General features: G+C 43.1%; 1 protein-coding gene across 3 annotated transcripts in view; it reads right to left on the bottom strand.

The window, feature by feature from the left end:
- Window positions 1-20351, bottom strand: part of LOC139643412 (ral GTPase-activating protein subunit beta-like) — an 81299-nt gene that overhangs the window by 11832 nt on the left and 49116 nt on the right. For 2 of the 3 annotated variants that reach the window (XR_011695077.1, XM_071518550.1), the window contains exons 22-27: window positions 15961-16148; window positions 14215-14318; window positions 13696-13851; window positions 12972-13157; window positions 6923-7081; window positions 6310-6544 (exon numbers count right to left, since the gene is read on the bottom strand). Coding sequence is in view for 2 of the 3 variants with exons in the window: in XM_071518550.1 (XP_071374651.1) it covers window positions 6310-6544; window positions 6923-7081; window positions 12972-13157; window positions 13696-13851; window positions 14215-14318; window positions 15961-16148 (1028 nt within the window). In the remaining variant the exon portion in view is untranslated. Of the gene's footprint in view, window positions 1-5201; window positions 5269-6309; window positions 6545-6922; window positions 7082-12971; window positions 13158-13695; window positions 13852-14214; window positions 14319-15960; window positions 16149-20351 lie in introns of those variants that run through there. The other variant, XM_071518551.1, reaches the window with a different exon arrangement.

The following is a 20351-nucleotide window of genomic DNA, read 5'->3' as shown; positions in this document are numbered from 1 at the left end:
GCAGCTTTGTGAAAGCTAGATCCAAACCCATTGTTAATTTCTGCTCTCTAATTCACCCCCTCTCTTCCTAATGCAGGTACCAATGCAAGGCCCTAGGCTTCTGCACTTCTGGAGAGCTGAACGGAATTAACAGGTCTAATTGCCACAGGCAATTTAACAGTAATTTCATCTTCATTCATGTGTCAATGCTTGAGTTATCAGTTGAAAGAAAAATCAACACACACCAGTGTCCTAGTTTGGTGCTGGTAGTGGCAAAATAACTACAGAAAAAGATAAAATACTGCACACTCAAAAAACAGCAAACAGAAATATTGGTATGAGCATTAAATCTTTATGGTGCTGTTTTTTGAAAGTGCAGTATTTTCTCATTTGATTTTTCTTTCAATTGATAACTCGAACATTCACACATGAATGCAGATGAAATTAATCACTGCTGTTGTTTTTTTCCCCCTTTTCTAATGCGACTAATCGACTTATGATCACATTGAGTGGCTAGTTGTAGGTATGAATATTTTAAGAGTTAAAAAAAGTTATTTCATTGTTGAATGCTGTTGAAATGTTTTATCTGCCATTAATGAACTTTGTTGCACTTAAGCCTTTTATTGTACGTGTTGTATGCCTTTTGTAAATAAGTAAACACATTTTACCCAATTGAATATTCTCAGCAAAACTGACTTATTGCCCATGTAAAGTGATCTTTCCCTTGGAAGTAACACTAACTAATAACTTATATCCTATTGGAAATTAGTGATATTATGGTGGTAAAAAGATGCACTACAAAATAACCAGGCACTGACAGTAGGACTACAGGGAGAAATCAAGAATGTATTTAATTGGTCAACAATAAGAAGCACAAACAACAAACCAAACTCAACTAATCCTAATAATACTATCATAAATAAAACAAAAACAAACAGGAGAGAAGTATACTTAAAGAAAATGGCCATTCATCCCTACACTTCCTGTCCTGGGTAAAATGAAATGTGTACATACAAGTTTGGACAGACTGGACAGTTAAAGAATACAAGCTATATGATATAAATGTAAATATATACACAGTATATACACCAAATAAAAGGAAATGCAGTATATACAATATATACAAGTTTGGACAACTGCATAGTTAGTTAAGAACACAATATACAAAAGGTTTGGAGATGAGGACACAGGCTCGATCCTGTTGCTGCTGCTCTGTTGACAACTCCAATCCATCTCACTCAGCATCTTCATGTATCATGTCATCTCGCAGGTTACACAGGGAAGCAATTGCCACCAAGTACTTGACAGTGTTTTGGGCATAGTAGTGGCTAAAAGACTGCCCAGGAATCAAGATTCTTGGCCTTTTGGAGGGGGGTCTCAGAGCAGTCTATGATGCATGTTGTGCCTGGGTAGTGTTCTTTAAAGCACTGGGGCATTGTAGCATGGATAGGGTTAGACACACTAAATCTTTCAGCCAAGTCCTCCTGGAGCAGATTAAGCCTCAAGTTCATCATATTCAACAGAAGCTGGTCTGTTGGGTCGAGCTGGAAGCTACCTTTGTAGAGAGGTATGAGGTGTTCAGCCACTGAATAAAAGGCAGCAAGCGACAAGCCAGTATGGAGCAGAGAGAGAGCTTCGGTCCTAAGCAGAGTCTTGTAGAGAGGTTCTGCACATTGTGTTCCCTGGTCAGCAGTGGTGGGCAAAGGCATCAGGGGGAGACTTGAACTGTAGGTATGATCGCCAAGTGTGCAGTCCTCCCACTGGGTCCTGACATCTCTCTGGGAGTTTGGCACATCCAGGTGATCCGTGGCCTCATGCTCCATGCTGGGTGTTGCATTGTCATCTAGTAAAATATTAAATTGTATTTCTTTAACAATATGTATAAACATACATAATTTTACCACTGTAGACTAGGCTACTATAAATGAAACAATTTCATTAACTAGCAAATTATACACAATGATGTGTGAAGTGGCAAATGATCTGATCTGTGCTTTGCCAGATTATGTGGTCATTATTAGCCTGTTTAGTCCTGCCATAGATATGCAAGGTGTATCAGAAGTAGGTATCCATTTCATATCAAATCAATGCAAAGGACTGTGCACTGTGTGTGTCATGGTGAGGAAATGCAAGAATGAGTCAGTGATGGTACACAATTTGAACACTTATGTAGTAAGGATGTCTACTAACGTGTTATTCCTGGTGTTAACCTTTTTTAAGTATAATTTGTAGTATTACTGAATGCTTAAATTGGATGTTAAATTAATTTGGTAACAGACTTTAAATGATACAGCTTTGCTTTTCACCATTATTGTTGTTGTTACTACAAACTGTACACCTACTTTTCAACAAACAACCTGTGCAAACAGAGGAGTTTGATAATTTGATGCACCTGACTGCCTGGCTAGCACCCGACGTGGTTTCTTCACCGGAGCTTCATAGCCAAGCCATTTTTCCGGGTAGGGGTGCTCTGTCGTTGGCTTTTTGTCCACAAAGTGGAAGGAACACACAAAAGGGCTTTTGGGTGGGTTTTTGAGGTGATATAGATTTTAAAAAAACAGGATAAGATGTCAATATCCTTTGTGCAAGCACTTAGAAGAGAGTCTTCTTGCTGATGGTGACCGCAACAACGAAGTGACTGATGATTGAAGGTTGACACAGAGGAGCTGATGAGCCCACGATGTCTCTGGAGGGCTCAACAGTGAAATCTGGCGTCCCAGAAACACCCCCCTCAGTGTCGTCCTGGCCTGCTACTTCGGGGCCCAGCAGGGGTCTTGCCTCTTCATCCAAAGCCACTGGCTGCTTCTCTCTGCTGCATCCGACACAGCTTTGATGGCTAAGCGCAGGCTCTGGCCTCTGATTCCCAGGTCTCTGAGCAATCTGGTGGTAGATGTTGCCACGAAACCTCTGCACCCCACCGCCACAGGGTGGACTTCAGTGTTCCATTCACGATGCTGTGCTTCAGCAGCTAGCTTGGCATAGCGTAGATGTTTTCGCTCATAAGCCTCGTCCACTGAATCCTCCCAGGGTACAGTGAGCTCGATGATGAAACCTTTTTTCAGAGAAGGGGACCAGAGCACCAAATCAGGCCTTAGGGTGGTTGTAGCAATCTCTAGAGGAAATACAAGTTGCCGGCCGATGTCAACCATCATCTTCCAGTCACAGGCTAAGCGTAGCTGGCCTCGCTCCGGTGGTGTGGAGCCACTTCTGGTTACCTTAGCCCCCTCACGGACAAAGGTAGTTGTTCGTAGGGGGTTGGATGCTGCTGGTGGTATGGAGTTGGTGGCGGCTCGTTTGTTTTCCAGGGTGGAGGCAAGGTTCTTCAGGACTTGGTTGTGATGCCATGTGTAACGTCCTTGGGTGAGGCTGACTTTACACCCAGTGAGAATGTGTTTGAGGGAGGCTGGCATGGAACAAAGGGCACACCCTGGATCTTCACCCAGCCACTGGTGAAGATTAACTGGTGTTGGAAGGACGTCGTATGTAGCTCTGATGATAAAGCTCAGTTGCCTCGCTTCCATGGCCCACACATCCTTCCAGCTGATCTTCCTCCTCTCCACACTGTCCCATCGTGTCCACTGTCCCTGTTTGCCAAGGGAGACCGCCTTGGCCCACCTTGCAGCCTCCTCCTGACTGCGTACTTCCTCCACCACCATCTTCCTCCGTTCTGGTGCTGGTGCTACTCCAAGCGGGGCGGCTAGTTGTTAGCCCAAGGCCTCCTCTTCCTTGCTGAACTCCCACAATGTCCGCATGTCTGAGAGCTGCTGTTGCCTCCTCCACTGCTTTGACTGGTCTCCATTTGTGCCCAGATGCCAAGGTCGGCACGTTGTTACTCACCACTGAATCTCAGGATTCATTCAGTGTCATCTGGAGTCTTGCTTTTGCACACTTGAACTCCTCTGTGAGACTGGTGAGGGGTAGCTTGAGGACACCATCTCCGTAGAGGCCTATGGTGGTAATGCACCGTGGAACTCAGAGCCATTTCTTGATGTAGCCTGTGACTCCTCTTTCCAGTTTCTCCACTGTTGAGATTGGAATCTCATAGACTGTGAGGGACCACAGCACCCGGGGTAGAAACCCAAACTGCAAGCACCAGGTCTTTAATCTTCCTGGCAGCTGGGTGTTGTCGATAGTCTGCAGGCCACTGCTGATCTCCTTCCGCAGTTGTTGCACCTGGTCTTTGTCCTTCAGGCTTGCGTCATACCACCTTCCAAGGCTTTTGACAGGCTGCTCGGATACTGTTGGGATTGGGTCATCTCCGATGAAGAAATTAAGGTCAGAGAGCACTCCCTTGACAATCGAGATACTGCGTGACTTAGATGGTTTTATCTTGATACGGGCCCAGCTGATGTTCTCCTCCAGTTTTCAGAGTAGCCTCTTGGTGCATGGAGCGGTGGTGGTCAGAGTTGTAATGTCGTCCATGTAAGCTCTAAGAGGAGGGAGGCGCAGAACAGGGTCAACCCGCTGTCCACCCACCACCCATTTTGAGGCTCTGATAATGACCTCCATTGCCATCGTGAATGCCAGGGGTGAGATAGAACATCCCGTCATGATGCCTACTTCCAGGCACTGCCAAGAGGTGGTAAACTCAGAGGTGGTAAAGCAGAACTGCAGGTCTTGGAAGTAGGGTTTAACCAGGGCTGTGATGGTGTCCGGTATATGGAAGAAGCTGAAGGCAGACCACAGGAGTTCGTGGGGCACTGATCCAAAGGCATTGGCGAGGTCCAGAAAGACTACGTGGAGGTCCCTTTTCTCCACCTTTGCCGATTGGATCTGGTGCCAGATCATGCTGTAATGTTCTAAGCACCCAGAGAACCCTGATATTCCTGCCTTCTGTACAGATGTATCAACGTACTTGTTTCTTCGCAGATATTCGGCCATCCTCTGCGCAATGATGCTGAAGAAGATCTAACCCTCCACGTTTAGCAGGGAGATTGGTCGGAATTGGCTGATGTTCACTGCATCCTTCTCCTTTGGGATCTGGACCCCACCTGCCCTATGCCACACTTTGGATACCATCTTCTTCTGCCATGCTGTTCTCATGAGCCTCCAGAGAAACCTCAGGACATCTGGTGCGTTCTTATACACTTTAAATGGGACTCCATTTGGCCCCGGGGCTGATGCTGTTCTTGCCCGACGGACTGTGTTTTCCACCTCTTTCCATGGTGGAGGACTGATCTCAATGTGATGTTCTGGAGGGTCAATTGGTGGGATGTCTCAACACGGAGGGGCGGGGCTTAGCAGGTTCCCACCAAACCAGTTCATGCTGCATTCAGGTCATATGGTAAGCTGGGAGAAATGAGCTTCCTATTAGAAAACACTGTTCACCTTTCAGCTGGAAATACAAATACCTGGAATCAGATGGGGAATATTTATTTCATATATATATATATATATATGTACAGTATATATATTATATCAACTTTCTGGGATATTATGGATTCACCCCGACCGTCGCAGATCCTCCATGTGAACGAGATAACTTTTGTATGAAGTTTTGATGATAATTATTAATAAAATAGTTAATTTGTTATTGAGTTAATTTATTATTGAGTGTTAAAAAAGTAGTTACGGTACATACCTTTATGTCCCCTTTATGATATAATCACTAGATGATTATATCCATTCATTTTGGAGTGTTTAGGAGTAATAATTAGATAATTAACTGGTTAACTTTATTAATTTGTGATATAAAAATAGTTACGAACAAACACAGGAATCTCTGTTAACCTTAAATAGAGAAGAAAACCTATCTGAGAGTAAAACCTCTTTTTACATTCTGATGAAGGCTTTTACCGGTCGAAATATAATTTATTTTATTAGTCAGCAGACTAAAAGCTATAAATAGAGACTGACAGCATGGCTAGTCAGTTAGCTGGACTGTCAGTAACAGACAGCTGCTGTCTGTGAGCAGAGCGCTAACCACTGCTAACACATTCTGAGAGCAGCTAGCTAGCACCATGTTCAGGTTTGTTTAAGCTAGCTACAACATTCAAATATTTTCAGCTAAAGTTGAACGTCAGCTGGGCGATAAATCAAAATGTATTAAATCTAAATTATTAAATAAATCTAAATTAATGATAAAAAGCGAATACTAATTAAAATCTGTCACAAAATGAAACATATTATTGAATATTATTTACAGTTTATATTACCAAGCATCAATACAACCAACGTCAATCAAATTATTCAACATGATTTTAATATCAATCAGTCAGTAGATATTGTTAAATATCGATATCAAAATAGTTTTATTAATATCGCCCAGCTGTAGCTGAATGGAATCTCTCTGGAGTGGTTTGTCGACCAATCAGAGCCGAGAACACTGACCTGGCCTCCCGCCGAGGCAGTTGTTGTTTTTGTCATCGCTGTTGCCGTTGTCGTCGTTGCTGTCGTTGTTGTCATCGCTGTTGATGTTGCCGGCGTTGTGATTGGTGGCCCAGCTGGTGCGGACGCTGCCGGTCCAACCAGGATGTCGACCGACTTCCACCAACCAGCCGAGAGACAGCAGGAAGTCCAGGAAGACAGGCTGAACACTGGAGCTGCTGTCCACATTCCTCAGGATCTACAGACAGTGAGACAGGTGAGAGAGACAGACAGGTCAGAGAGACAGGTCAGAGAGACAGGTCAGACAGACAGGTCAGAGAGACAGGTCAGAGAGACAGCAGGAAGTCCAGGAAGACCGCCTGAACACTGGAGCTGCTGTCCACATTCCTCAGGATCTACACAGACAGACAGACAGGTCAGACAGACAGACAGGTGGACAGACAGACAGACAGGTAGACAGACAGACAGGTGGACAGACAGACAGACAGACAGGTAGACAGACAGACAGGTGGACAGACAGACAGGTAGACAGACAGACAGGTGGACAGACAGGTAGACAGACAGACAGGTGGACAGACAGGTGGGCAGACAGACAGGTGGACAGACAGACAGTAACCTCAGCAGCTGTCTTCTGTCCAGCTCTCATGTAGAAGACGAAGGCTGAGTCGCAGCTTCTGGATGGCAGCCGGTCCAAACTGCTCAGAGCTTCACTGAAACCTGGAAGAGACGAGTCCAACAAAACCAGCTGGGCAGGGACACAGCTGAGACCTGGCTCCTACAGACAGACAGACAGGTTAGAGAGACAGACAGGTTAGAGAGACAGACAGTCAGTCCAACACTACCAGCTGGGCAGGGACACAGCTAAGATCTGGTTCATACAGACAGACAGGTTAGAGAGACAGACAGGTTAGAGAGACAGACAGACAGTCCAACACTACCAGCTGGGCAGGGACACAGCTAAGACCTGGTTCCTACAGACAGACAGGTCAGAGAGACTGGTTAGAGAGACAGACAGGTTAGAGAGACAGGTTAGAGAGACAGGCAGACAGACAGACAGGTTAGAGAGACAGACAGGTTAGAGAGTAGTCAACTAGTAAGGGCCAAAATGTTTACTAGTCACACTAGTAAGGCCCAAAATGTTTACTAGTCACACTAGTAAGGGCCAAAATGTTTACTAGTCACACTAGTAAGGGTGTTTTGGACTTTACTAGTTGAACTAGTAAGGGCCAAAATGTCCACTAGTTGCACTAGTAGAGGCGGGACAGTGTGCATTGAGGCTGCCGATTGGCTCTCCAGTTCAAAATTTAAAATGCCAACCAATCAAGACATTTTGTCATTTTCCAGCGTACTAGTGGCACTAGTAAGAGCCAAAATGTCTACTAGTTGAACTGGTAAGGGACAAAATGTTTACTAGTCACACTAGTAAAACCAAAAATGTTCACTAGTTACACTAGTAAAGGTCTTTTCACCTTACTAGTTCATCTAGTAAGAGCCAAAATACTTACTAGTTCAACTAGTAAGAGCCAAAATGTTTACTAATTACACTAGTAAGAGCCAAAATGTTTACTAGTTACACTAGTAAGGGTCTTTTTGACCTTACTAGTTCAACTAGTGGCGCTGATATTTGGCTTACTAGTCGACATCTGCTCGTGACTAGTTCAACTAGTAAAGTGCTAAAATGTAACTAGTTTAACATGTAGACGGTATAGCACTTTACTAGTTGAACTAGTAGCGCGCAGATGTCGACTAGTAAGCAGTTTTGTCCAACTAGTAAGATGAAAACATCAACTAGTAAGCTGAATATCAGCGCCACTAGTTCAACTAGTAAACATTTTCGCTCTTACTAGTGTAACTAGTAAACATTTTGGCTCTTACTAGTTCAACTAGTAAGCATTTTGGCTCTTACTAGTTCAACTAGTAAGATCAAAAGACCCTTACTAGTGTGACTAGTGGACATTTTGGACCTTGCTAGTTCAACTAGTAAACATTTTGGGCCTTACTAGTGTGACTAGTAAACATTTTGGGCCTTAGTGAACTAGTGTAACTAGTAAGACAAAATGGCTAACTAGTAAGACAAAATCTAGTAAACTAGTAAAGCGCACTGTCGTTTGATATCAAGGATATCGAATAAATGCTCAAACGGCTTGCCAAAAACAAGTTCACAAGTTTAACAAGTTTACCAGTTTAACAAGGTTAACAAGTTGTCTAGTTTAACATGTTTACTGGTTTATCAAGTTGACTAGTTTAACAAGTTCACAAGTTTAACAAGTTCACAAGTTTAACAAGACCAGTTTAGCAAGTTTACTAGTTTAACAAGTTCACTAGTTTAACAAGTTTACCAGTTTAACAGGTTTACCAGTTTATCAATTTGACTAGTTCACTAGTTTACTAGGTTAACACGTTCACTAGTTTAAGAGGTTGACTAGGTTAACAAGTTGACTAGTGTAATAAGTTTACTAGTTTAACAAGTTCACTAATTTAACAAGTTCACAAGTTTAACAAGTTGACTAGTTTAACAAGTTTACTAGTTTATCAATTTGACTAGCTTAACAGGTTTAACAAATTTACTAGTTTAACAAGTTCACTAGTTTAACAAGTTTACTAGTCTAACAGGTTGACTAGTTTATCAATTTGACTAGATTAACAGGTTTACCATTTTAACAAGTTTACTAGGTTAACAAGTTTACTAGGTTAACAAGTTCACTAGTTTAACAAGTTTACCAGTTTAACAAGTTTACTAGTTTAACAAGTTCACTAGTTTGACAAGTTTAATAGGTTAACAAGTTCACTAGTTTAACAGGTTTACCATTTTAACAAGTTTACTAGTTTAACAAGTTTACCAGTTTAACAAGTTTATCAATTTGACTAGTTCACCAGGTTTAACAAGTTGACTAGTTTAACAAGTTCAGTAGTTTAACAAGTTAACTAGTTTAACATGTTTACTAGGTTAACACGTTCACAAGTTTAACACGTTTACTAGTTTAACAAGTTTAACAGGTTTACTAGTTTAACAACTTTACTAGTTTAACAAGTTAACTAGTTTAACAAGTTTACTAGTTTAACAAGTTTACCAGTTTAACAGTTTAACAGGTTTACTAGTTTAACAACTTTACTAGTTTAACAAGTTAACTAGTTTGACAAGTTTACTAGGTTAACAAGTTCACTAGTTTAACAGGATTACCATTTTAACAAGTTTACTAGTTTAACAAGTTCACTAGTTTAACAGGTTTACCAGTTTAACAAGTTTACTAGTTTAACAAGTTTACTAGTTTAACAAGTTCACTAGTTTAACAGGTTGACTAGTTTAACAAGTTTACTCGCTCACTTCATTGATTCCTCCATTGCAAGTTTTTTTCAGGAGTGGGAGGGGGAGAGCGCCGCTTTTAAACAGCGAGGGAGGAGCCAAGCTAGTTTAAAAAATGAAAAGCTGCTGAATGGAGGGGGAGGAGCTTCGTTCAGGAGTAGAATTTGACAACAAGCTTTAGAAAAGAGGAGAAATCACACATACTAATTTCACCTAAGAGGACTTACACTGTCCTTCCTCTTTCACACCTCTCAATATCCTCTTTTGAATTCCATGCTGTTTCTGTATCTCTACCTATCAAGCTCCACATTGCGGTGATCTACCGCCCCCCATCTCCCCCCCACCTTCCACTCAACATCCACTCACTCTGTCTCCACCCGGCGCAACCTAACAACTCCCTCACCTACCTCGCTCTCTTCTGCTGTCCTGTCCTCGCTTCCTCAGCTAAGCAGTTTTCTCTCCTGTCCAATGAGGAGGCCTGTAGCACCCAATAATGTAATAATTTTCTGAAAATGTAATGACGCCTGAAAATGTAATAAAATTTGCACATAACTTGATCGAAAATGTAATAAAACCCAATAATGTAATAACTTGACCGATAATGTAATAAAATGTCCTGACTGATATTGTAATAACATTTTTGCCGATAATGTAATAACTTTCAGGTGGGTCATTTTTTTTTTCAAAACTGATGATGTTCATTTTCAGTTCTACATTTTTTTTTTTTAAGAATTTAAGAATGTTATATACATTGGATTATATTGAAAGGTATTACATTATCGGTGAAATGTTATTACAATATCAGTCAGGACATTTTATTACATTATTGGGTTTTATTACATTTTCGATCAAGTTAAGTGCAAATTTTATTACATTTTCAGGCATTATTACATTTTCAGGAAATTATTACATTATTGGGTGCTACAAGGCCTCCACTGCTCTCTCTCCTTTTCTACTCTTCTCTCCTCTCTTTCCTCCTCTAGTCCTCTCTCTCTCCCCCTCCTCTCCTCTCTCTCCATCATCCCGAAACTAACAGTTCTATTCCCTACGCCAAACCTCTCTCCCCACCTCTGTCTCTGGTCTTCCTTCCTTCTCTCCTCTCTCCAGAAGATGTCCTCACATTCCTCAGGTCTAACAGAGCCTCCATCTGCCCCTCCATCCTCTCCCTTCCACTCTTCTCCAAACCATCTGGACCGACATCACCCCCTTCCTCACTGCCCTGATCAATTCCTCCCTGTCTTCAGGTATTGTTCCTGATGCTCTACAGACTGCCAGAGTCAAGGGTTACTGCCAGAGTAACCCTCCCTCCACCCTGCTGCTATCCAGAAATACAGACCTGGATCTCTTCTCTCCTTTCTATCCAAAACCCTGGAGCAAGCAGTTTCCAATCAACTCTGTCTCTCTCTCTCTCTCTCTCTCTCTCTCTCTCTCTCACACTTCAATCCAGTTTCAAGGCTTCTCTCTCTACCAGTCTGCTCTCATTGCTGTCAGGAGTCTCTCCACTCTGCCAGGCTTCATCCATCTCCTCTGTCCTTGTCCTCCTTCACTTGCCTGCTGCTTTTCATACAGTTGACACCAAATTCTTCTGTCCATCCTCTCTGAACTTGGCATTACAGGATCTGCAGTCTTCTGGTTCTCATCCTACTTGGCTAACCGCTCACACCAGGTCTCATGGAGAGGATCTCTGTCCAGACCATGTACACTTAACACCGGGGTCCCTCAGGGTTCAGTCCTGGGGCCCCTGCTGTTCCCTCTGTACACTAAATCCCTCGGTCATGTGATCTCCTCTCATGGCTTCTATCTCTGCTCTGCTGATGACACTCAGCTCTGCCTCTCCTTCCTCAGAAACACAAACTGATGGAGCGTCTTCTCATGTCTTAAAGACATCTGTGCTGGGATTTCTCCACCTCAAGCTCCATCTTGACAAGGTTTGACTACTGTTTGACTACTCTCTCTCTTTATAGTATCATAACACTCTTCTTCTGTTCTCTCTCTTTATAGTATCATAAGGGCTGATTCACATGCAGCACTCTAAAACCCTTGGAAAACGCGAGGGGCGCTGCTTGCATCCTTTTCTGAAGTGCGCTTGGACAGTTGCACTATGGGTGCGCCTGGCATTGCCAAGCAACCAAAGCCAACCAGGACTTCACACAAAGTTTGACATAAGACATAAGACACTTTATTGTCATTGTAGTCATACAATGAAATTCCGTTTGACAGCACTCATAAAAAAGCAGCAGTAATAAAAAGGATGAAGTAAAAACTGTACAAAACAAATAGTTAAATAGCGAATAATAAAATATAATAAAATATTTTTAAATTTCATAGTGTAATAATAATAATAATAATAATAAAGTGCAGAGAGGTAGCTTGGAAGTGCTAGATAGTCCAGAGCAGCAGTGGGATAAGGCGGTTTAAAACAGTCTTTAGCAGCCTTGTGGGTTAGGGGGAGGAGGGGTGGTGGTGGTTGGGAGGTGGGAGGGTCTACAGCTCTAGGAAAGAAGCTGTGTCGTCCTGTACCGCCTGCCAGACGGTAAGGGGACAAACAGGCAGTGACCAGGGTGGGTTGTGTCCATGATGATACTGCTAGTCTTCTTCAGTCGGCTAGCGTAAACGGTGTCCAGGTTTGGAAACTCGGTGCTGAGAACTCTCTGAGTCGCTCCGATCCACAGCTGTGCAGCTGGCGATCCGCACAGCCGCACGGTGGGACAGGATGCTCTCCATGGAGCTGCTGGTAAAAGTTGACCAGGAGGTGTAGAGGAAGATGGGCCTGTTTCAGCTTCCTGAGGAAAAACAGCCTCTGTTGGGCTTGTTAGTAGTTATCTAAAATAATGGCTGACCATCGCAGTAAAACTGTCGTAGTAGCTTTACTTCTTGATCTACATATGGAGCAGAAAAAGATCTTGCCATGAATGCATCCGTGTCTCCAAGCCCACAAAAATACAAGAGTACGGAAATATCACCGGTAGATCCCGGACCTTCGTTTGGATGGTGAACGCTTCGAGGCTTCTTTCAGGCTGTGTGCCCTGCAGTGAGGCGTTCCAAAAAGTTGAGATATTTTTATCTCAGTGCGCCGCGGTGAAGAAAAAGGTGCGTCGCAACCGCATCGTTCTCGTGTTTCAAACATTGAAAATAATGGATTTGAGCGCGCAAAGACACAGCATGTGAACCGGCCCTAACACTCCTCTTCTGTTCTCTCTCTTTATAGTATCATAACACTCCTCTTCTGTTCTCTCTCTTAATAGTATCATAACACTCCTCTTCTGTTCTTTCTCTTAATAGTATCATAACACTCCTCTTCTGTTCTCTCTCTTTATAGTATCATAACACTCCTCTGTTGTCTCCTCTTTACCCTCTTTACCTTCAGTGCCTCTGGAGACAGGAGGCCAAAGTGTGAGAGGAAGAGTCTGGTGGTCTGGAAGTCCTGGACCGGAGCAGGAGGTCTGCAGTCTGCCGGTCGGACCAGCCGGCCGCTCCTCTCCAGCTTCTCCTCGAACTCCATCTGCCTCCTCATCACTCCTTCCAGACGCTGCACCTTCTCCTCCACCTGACGGAGGAGGAGCCGATGTTTACACCCACTAACATCTACCAAGATTTAACATGTCAACTGCTAACCTGGTGAGATAATCCAGTCATTTATTACCTTACATTGACTACTAACCTTCTATTCTGACATGGTATATTCCACACTTCCAAAATAAATCCAACTGGTCTTATCTATTTTACTAACATCCAGCTAGTGTTATCTATTCTGCCAAAATCTATGCTTGTATATCCAACCAGCCTTATAGAAGAAGATTTTGTGCAGATTGTATATATGTATGTTTTGAATTGTAACCTGCCAAGAGACTGCAGATATAAATTAGCTCTGAGCTAAATCAGGTACAATACATCAAATGGTAACATTTATTAAATAAAGAATAAAGAATATTGAGAGTTGCCACTTTTTACATCATTCACTAGTAACTTATATATCCATCCAGTTTTATAGTAATATCTATACTTATAAATCCAGCTTGTCTTATCTATACTCCAGCTAGTGTTATTGTAGTAAAATCTACACTTATATCTAGACAGTGTCTTACCTCCTTAGTAACTATCTCATGCAGATCTGGGATGCTCAGATCCGCTTTAACAAAGGGAATCTTGTCGACGTTGTCAGGAAATGGTTGATGTTTGACACTGAACCGTATCCCAGCATCCTCCTGGGCAACAGGACGGCATTCTGGGACAAAGACTTGCTGCAGGACGATGGAGAGAGGGAGAAGGGTTTGATCCATTCTGTCTTCATAAGGTTCCAGCAGAAAACACTGATCTGATGTTTCCCTCTGAAATAGATCTATTGGAATGAATGAACAACTGAATTTACTATTATAGTAAAGAAGTGAAGTACTATAGTAAAGTACTGTTACTAAAGTCCTGACTAAGACAACTCAGTTCAAACTGTCCTCATACAGCAGTTTGGTTTGTTACCGGAAACCATGAAGCAAACTGTAACAATAACAACAGATAAAATCAATCCCACTGGCAGAGAGTCTTCACCATATATGTGTGTGTGTGTGTGTGTGTGTGTGTGTGTGTGTGTGTGTGTGTGTGTGTGTCACCTGACTGGCTGCTCTCCCCTCTCTGTCCTGCTGGTGGAGCTGCAGACTCCAGACGTTTCTCCCAGACAAACCTCTGATCAGCAGGGTGAGAGATGGACAGGGGGCTGCACACACGCACACACACACACACACGCACACACGCACACACGCACACACACACACGCACACACACACACACACTAACATTAACCATTCATGTCTGACAACAATCCAATTCCAATGAGTTGCCATGGTGACTGTTGATTGACAGCTGTGTGCTAACTAGGTAATAGGCTCTCTCCAACACAACACACACAGAACAGAGTACAATAGAAAAGAGCAGAGTAGAACATGAAAATAGAGTAGAAGACAAGGAAGTAGAGTAGAATATAAGAAAAGAGAAGAAAGAGGAGTAGAAGAGAGGAAAGGAGAGAAGAAGGAAGTAGAGGCGACTAACTGAACCTCGGTTAGGATGAGCAGAACTGATCCTGAACGCAAAGTTAAACACAACAAGTTAAGTTTTGGTCCCATCTTTCATGAGCTGAAATAAAAGATTCCAATTTGTTTACATCCAAGTGTCTTAAAGATGAACCGCCCACCTGGCAGGTTACAGCAGGCTCCGTGAACAGGTGAGAAAATAAAACACTGAGCCTCAGATGTCTGTTGATTAGAGGAAAGTCCAGCAGAGCTGAATGTTGATTTGTCTACCAGAAGAAACCTTTAACTTCATCTGAACGAGCCTCACACCAGCCCAGGTTCTACATCCAGACACATGATGAAGAAGTTCTGCTCAAACATTCAAATCAGCGTTCCAGGATGGTCGGAGCGGCGGCCATTTTGATGTGAACCGTTGGACTAGCTTCTGTATAAAGCGACTCACAGCAAGTCACTGAGCTGAGAGGTTTTACAGCAGGAACCAGAACAGTGGAAACTGACATTTTACAGGGAAACTGATCAGTCAGTCAACAGGTTTGACATCTGGACAGTTAGAAGTGTTTATAGTTGAGTTAATCTGTTTCAGCTGATGTCCGTTAGCTGTTTGAAGTTAGCGAATGCTAACTTTTCTTCTCCACTAAAGATTGGCTAAGCTACGTTAATTTATAGAATTTAAGGAGCTATATTAAGTTGATGATGCTCACCAGCTGGTTTGCTAACATGCTAATGTTGACTAGAAGAGCTAGAGAGTCCAGTCTGTGATAAAGCTACATTAGCCTTGTTGCTAACGTTAGCTTTCAGTTGAGTTCTGACAGTTTGCTAACAGACTCATCTGCTCAGTTCTCACAGTGTGACAGACTGTACAGCCTTAATGTCCAGACTGTGTTGTCACCATAGCAACTAACACTTAAAATGCCATAGTTGCCATTTTATGGTGTACCCACTGGGATCACTTGGACTGGGAAAAGAAGAAGCCAAAGTCAAGAGAAGACTTGTGGCAAATCCTGCGAAAAGTTTGGAAGATTTTACCACAGAAGGACTTGAAAACACAAAAGTCGACCAAAGTGAATTGTTTCAGTTTTGCTTTCTCAGGGAGGCCACACAAAATACTGAGTTGTTTTAAAAACACAAAAGGTTTTTGTTACTTTTCTCTGTATTGATGTTTCTTTGTGCTTACTTCAATGTTATATAGTGTTTTTTCAAACAAGTAAACACGGCTCAGGTAAATAGCTTTAATTTGAATTTTTCAGAGCGGCCTAAGACTTCTCCACAGTACTGGATGTAGATGTAAATATATTTATATATATTTAGGTTAGGATTAGTGATACTGACTCTGTTCGTTGCCCAGCGGTTGCTCCAGCATGGCCAGGATCACAGAGTTGTCCAGAACAAAATATCTAAACTTCCTCCTACTGTTGTCACTCAAACTGGTGCAGCCAATCAGAGTGTCTTCATTCAGCAGGCTGCATGGGGAGGCGGGGCCACTGGGCGAAGGGAACGCCCCCAAAACCTGCATAATACTGAGTGAGAGATACACAGACAGACAGACAGGTGATTTAATACTTAATAAGGTAGCAACTCCCTCAGAGCCTGAACCTGAGATCAGCTTTGGAATGCAAATGAAAAAGTAAATCTGATTGACTCAAAGATAGAGACTAAACAAACTAAACCTGCAGCTACATCTCTCTCCCTTCACAATGTTAATAAACAGTTGACAGCGATTCAGCAAAAGAACTGACAGACTGAGCAAAAATGAAGATAACATTACATGGGCAAAGAAACATTACACAGCCAGTAACATGGTGGATATTATAGTAGTTGTAAAGTAACGTGAGACTTAGAACGAGACTTAGTGAGAACGAGACTTACAGATAAAGCAGACAATGTAGAGTGAAAGACATGGAATGACATTCCTCAAAGTTGGTAATAAAGCAAGTAAAATAGAGGAGATCTACTTAGAGATGACAATGAAATGGCAAAGAGAACGACAGATTTTACGTTCACTCGCCAATGAAGCCGACTTTGGAACTGCTAGTTAGCTATCGTGCCGGTTAGCATCACGCCATGTCAGAAGGAGAGCAACAACCTGCGCCAGGAGTCTTCGCTCAACTGTCTCCGCCCATCCAACGCTCACCGGATCTTTATACCCAATACAACATTTGGATGGAATCACCAGCCAGCGGACACCAAAATGCCACCATCCAAGAGAATTTTCACCAATCTTCCTGGAGAGAAAAGTGTTGTGAAGCCCCAGGCAGAGAGACAGCTCCACTGTTTCAGAGACAACAGAGACACAACAGAGAGACAGATGATCTGGTCCTCAGACCATCTGACAGAGGAAGGATTACAAGAAAGACTAAACATACTCAGCAACTTCTGTAAGACCTGGGCTCTGAAAATTAACTAAACAAAAGTAATGGTTTTCCAGAAAAGGTCCAAATCTCAGGAAAAGAACTTCACAATTGATGGAAATATTATCCAATACACCCGACATTACAAGTACTTAGGAATTGTCATTAGTCCTACAGGCAACTTCAATAAGGCTGTGAGTGAACTGAGAGAGAAAGCTAGAAGGGCTTTCTATGCAGTTAAAAGAAAAATCCAATTTGATATACCAATTCAGACCTGGCTCAAAATCTTCAAATCAGTTATTGAACCAATTGCACTATATGGTAGTGAAGTTTGGGGACCCAAAATAAGACAAACTTTTCTAATCTGGGAGAAGCATCCAATTGAGACCCTGCATGTAGAGTTCTGCAAGTCCATACTGGGGGTACAAAGAAACGCCCCGAACTCTGCAAGTAGGGCAGAATTAGGCCAATATCCATTAATAATTAATATTCAAAAATGAGCCATCAAATTTTACAACCACTTAAAAAACAGCAACCCCAACTCCTACCATTACAAGGCCCTGAAATGCCAGGAGCTGAGCAGTAAGATAGCTCCCTCTGCCAGCTGGTCCTGGAGCTCACTGCTCTGCCTCAAAACAGACCTCAGGACAGACCTCAGGACAGACAGACCTCAGGACAGACCCCAGGACAGACCTCAGGACAGACAGACCTCAGGACAGACAGACCTCAGGACAGACCTCAGGACAGACCCCAGGACAGACAGACCTCAGGACAGACAGACCTCAGGACAGACCTCAGGACAGACCTCAAAACAGAGCTCAGGACAGACCTCAGTCCATCTGGCCCAACCAAATTATAACAAAACAAAAAGAAAAATATGAAACATATTGGAGAGAACTGACACAATCCAAAAGCAAACTGGAAACTTATTTGGCCCTAAACAGACAGACATGATGGCAGATCACCTGACCATCATGACTGAGAAAAACTGAGAAAATCCTTGACAAGATACAGACTCAGTGAACACAGCCTGGCTGTAGAAACAGGCCGACACCGGCAGACCTGGCAACCCAGAGAGGACAGACAGGCAGACCTGGCAACCCAGAGAGGAGCGGCTGTGTTCACTCGGCTCAGGCAGAGGAGGAGACAGAGCTGACCTTCCTCTTGCACTGTGCAAACTCTGCAGGAATCAGAGATCTCTACCTCCCCAAATTCAATCAATATACACAGATTTTGAAAACCTCCCATCAAATGAAAAACTCCAAAACCTTCTAGGAGAGAAAAAGGAGTTTCCACTGCAGCCAAATATGTCTCAGCCTGTCACTGTCTCAGACAGGAGACACACTGACACTGTCACATATTTAGAGAAATTGATCGATTGTTCATTGTTGTATATTTGTTAACATATCAATTGTACATTTAAGTTTGATTACTGTTAATTGAATTTGTTGACTTTGCTTTGGCAATATGTACTTTTGTATTTCATGCCAATAAAGCACCTTGAATTGAATTGAATTGAGACAGCTCCACTGTGTTTCAGAGACAACAGAGAGACAACAGAGAGACAGCTCCACTGTGTTTCAGAGACAACAGAGAGACAACAGAGAGACAGCTCCACTGTGTTTCAGAGACAACAGAGAGACAACAGAGATACAGCTCCACTGTGTTTCAGAGACAACAGAGAGACAACAGAGATACAGCTCCACTGTGTTTCAGAGACAACAGAGAGACAACAGAGAGACAGCTCCACCGTGTTTCAGAGACAACAGAGAGACAACAGAGATACAGCTCCACTGTGTTTCAGAGACAACAGAGAGACAACATAGAGACAGCTCCACTGTGTTTCAGAGACAACAGAGAGACAACAGAGATACAGCTCCACCGTGTTTCAGAGACAACAGAGAGACAACAGAGAGACAGCTCCACCGTGTTTCAGAGACAACAGAGAGACAACAGAGAGACAGCTCCACTGTGTTTCAGAGACAACAGAGAGACAACAGAGATACAGCTCCACCGTGTTTCAGAGACAACAGAGAGACAACAGAGAGACAGCTCCACCGTGTTTCAGAGACAACAGAGAGACAACAGAGAGACAGCTCCACTGTGTTTCAGAGACAACAGAGAGACAACAGAGAGACAGCTCCACTGTTTCAGGGACAACAGAGAGACAACAGAGAGACAGCTCCACTGTGTTTCAGAGACAACAGAGAGACAACAGAGAGACAGCTCCACTGTGTTTCAGAGACAACAGAGAGACAACAGGGAGACAGCTCCACTGTGTTTCAGAGACAACAGGGAGACAACAGAGAGACAACAGAGAGACAGCTCCACTGTTTCAGAGACAACAGAGAGACAACAGAGAGACAGCTCCACTGTTTCAGGGACAACAGAGAGACAACAGAGAGACAGCTCCACTGTGTTTCAGAGACAACAGGGAGACAACAGAGAGACAACAGAGAGACAGCTCCACTGTGTTTCAGAGACAACAGAGAGACAACAGGGAGACAGCTCCACTGTGTTTCAGAGACAACAGGGAGACAACAGAGAGACAACAGAGAGACAGCTCCACTGTGTTTCAGAGACAACAGAGAGACAACAGGGAGACAGCTCCACTGTGTTTCAGAGACAACAGGGAGACAACAGAGAGACAACAGAGAGACAGCTCCACTGTGTTTCAGAGACAACAGAGAGACAACAGAGAGACAGCTCCACTGTGTTTCAGAGACAACAGAGAGACAACAGGGAGACAGCTCCACTGTGTTTCAGAGACAACAGGGAGACAACAGAGAGACAACAGAGAGACAGCTCCACTGTTTCAGAGACAACAGAGAGACAACAGAGAGACAGCTCCACTGTGTTTCAGAGACAACAGGGAGACAACAGGGAGACAACAGAGAGACAACAGAGAGACAACAGAGAGACAGCTCCACTGTGTTTCAGAGACAATTTACAATTTACAATTTCACATTTGGCAGACGCTTTTATCCAAAGCGACTTACACATGAGATTTGCATACAACACAAGCAAGTTTCTAGATAGGAGAGAACAACGAGAGTAAGTGCTATAGAGCTAAGTTCTGGTCCAACAGGACAAAGGTGCTACGAGACAGTGCAACAAGCTAAGTTCTGGTCCAACAGGACATAGGTGCTACGAGGGAGTGCTACAAGGTAGTGCTATGAGGTAATGCATATTTTTTTTTTTTTTTTTTTTTTTTTTTTTATGAAAGGAGGTATTCGCTAAAGAGCTGGGTCTTTAGCCTTTTCTTAAGGATAGAGAGGGATTCTGCGGATCGAATGGAGTTTGGCAACTCGTTCCACCACCGGGGAACCACAGAAGAGAAGAGTCTGGCTAGAGACTTAGGGCCTTGCTGAG

Source organism: Centroberyx affinis, unplaced genomic scaffold (genome assembly GCF_046629955.1).
Source record: "Centroberyx affinis isolate AG114_WGS23_722 - 3 ecotype Tasmania unplaced genomic scaffold, CSIRO-AGI_Caff_v1 ptg000598l_1, whole genome shotgun sequence".
NCBI classification, from domain to species: domain Eukaryota; kingdom Metazoa; phylum Chordata; class Actinopteri; order Beryciformes; family Berycidae; genus Centroberyx; species Centroberyx affinis.
This window is presented reverse-complemented; position numbering and strand designations above follow the sequence as displayed.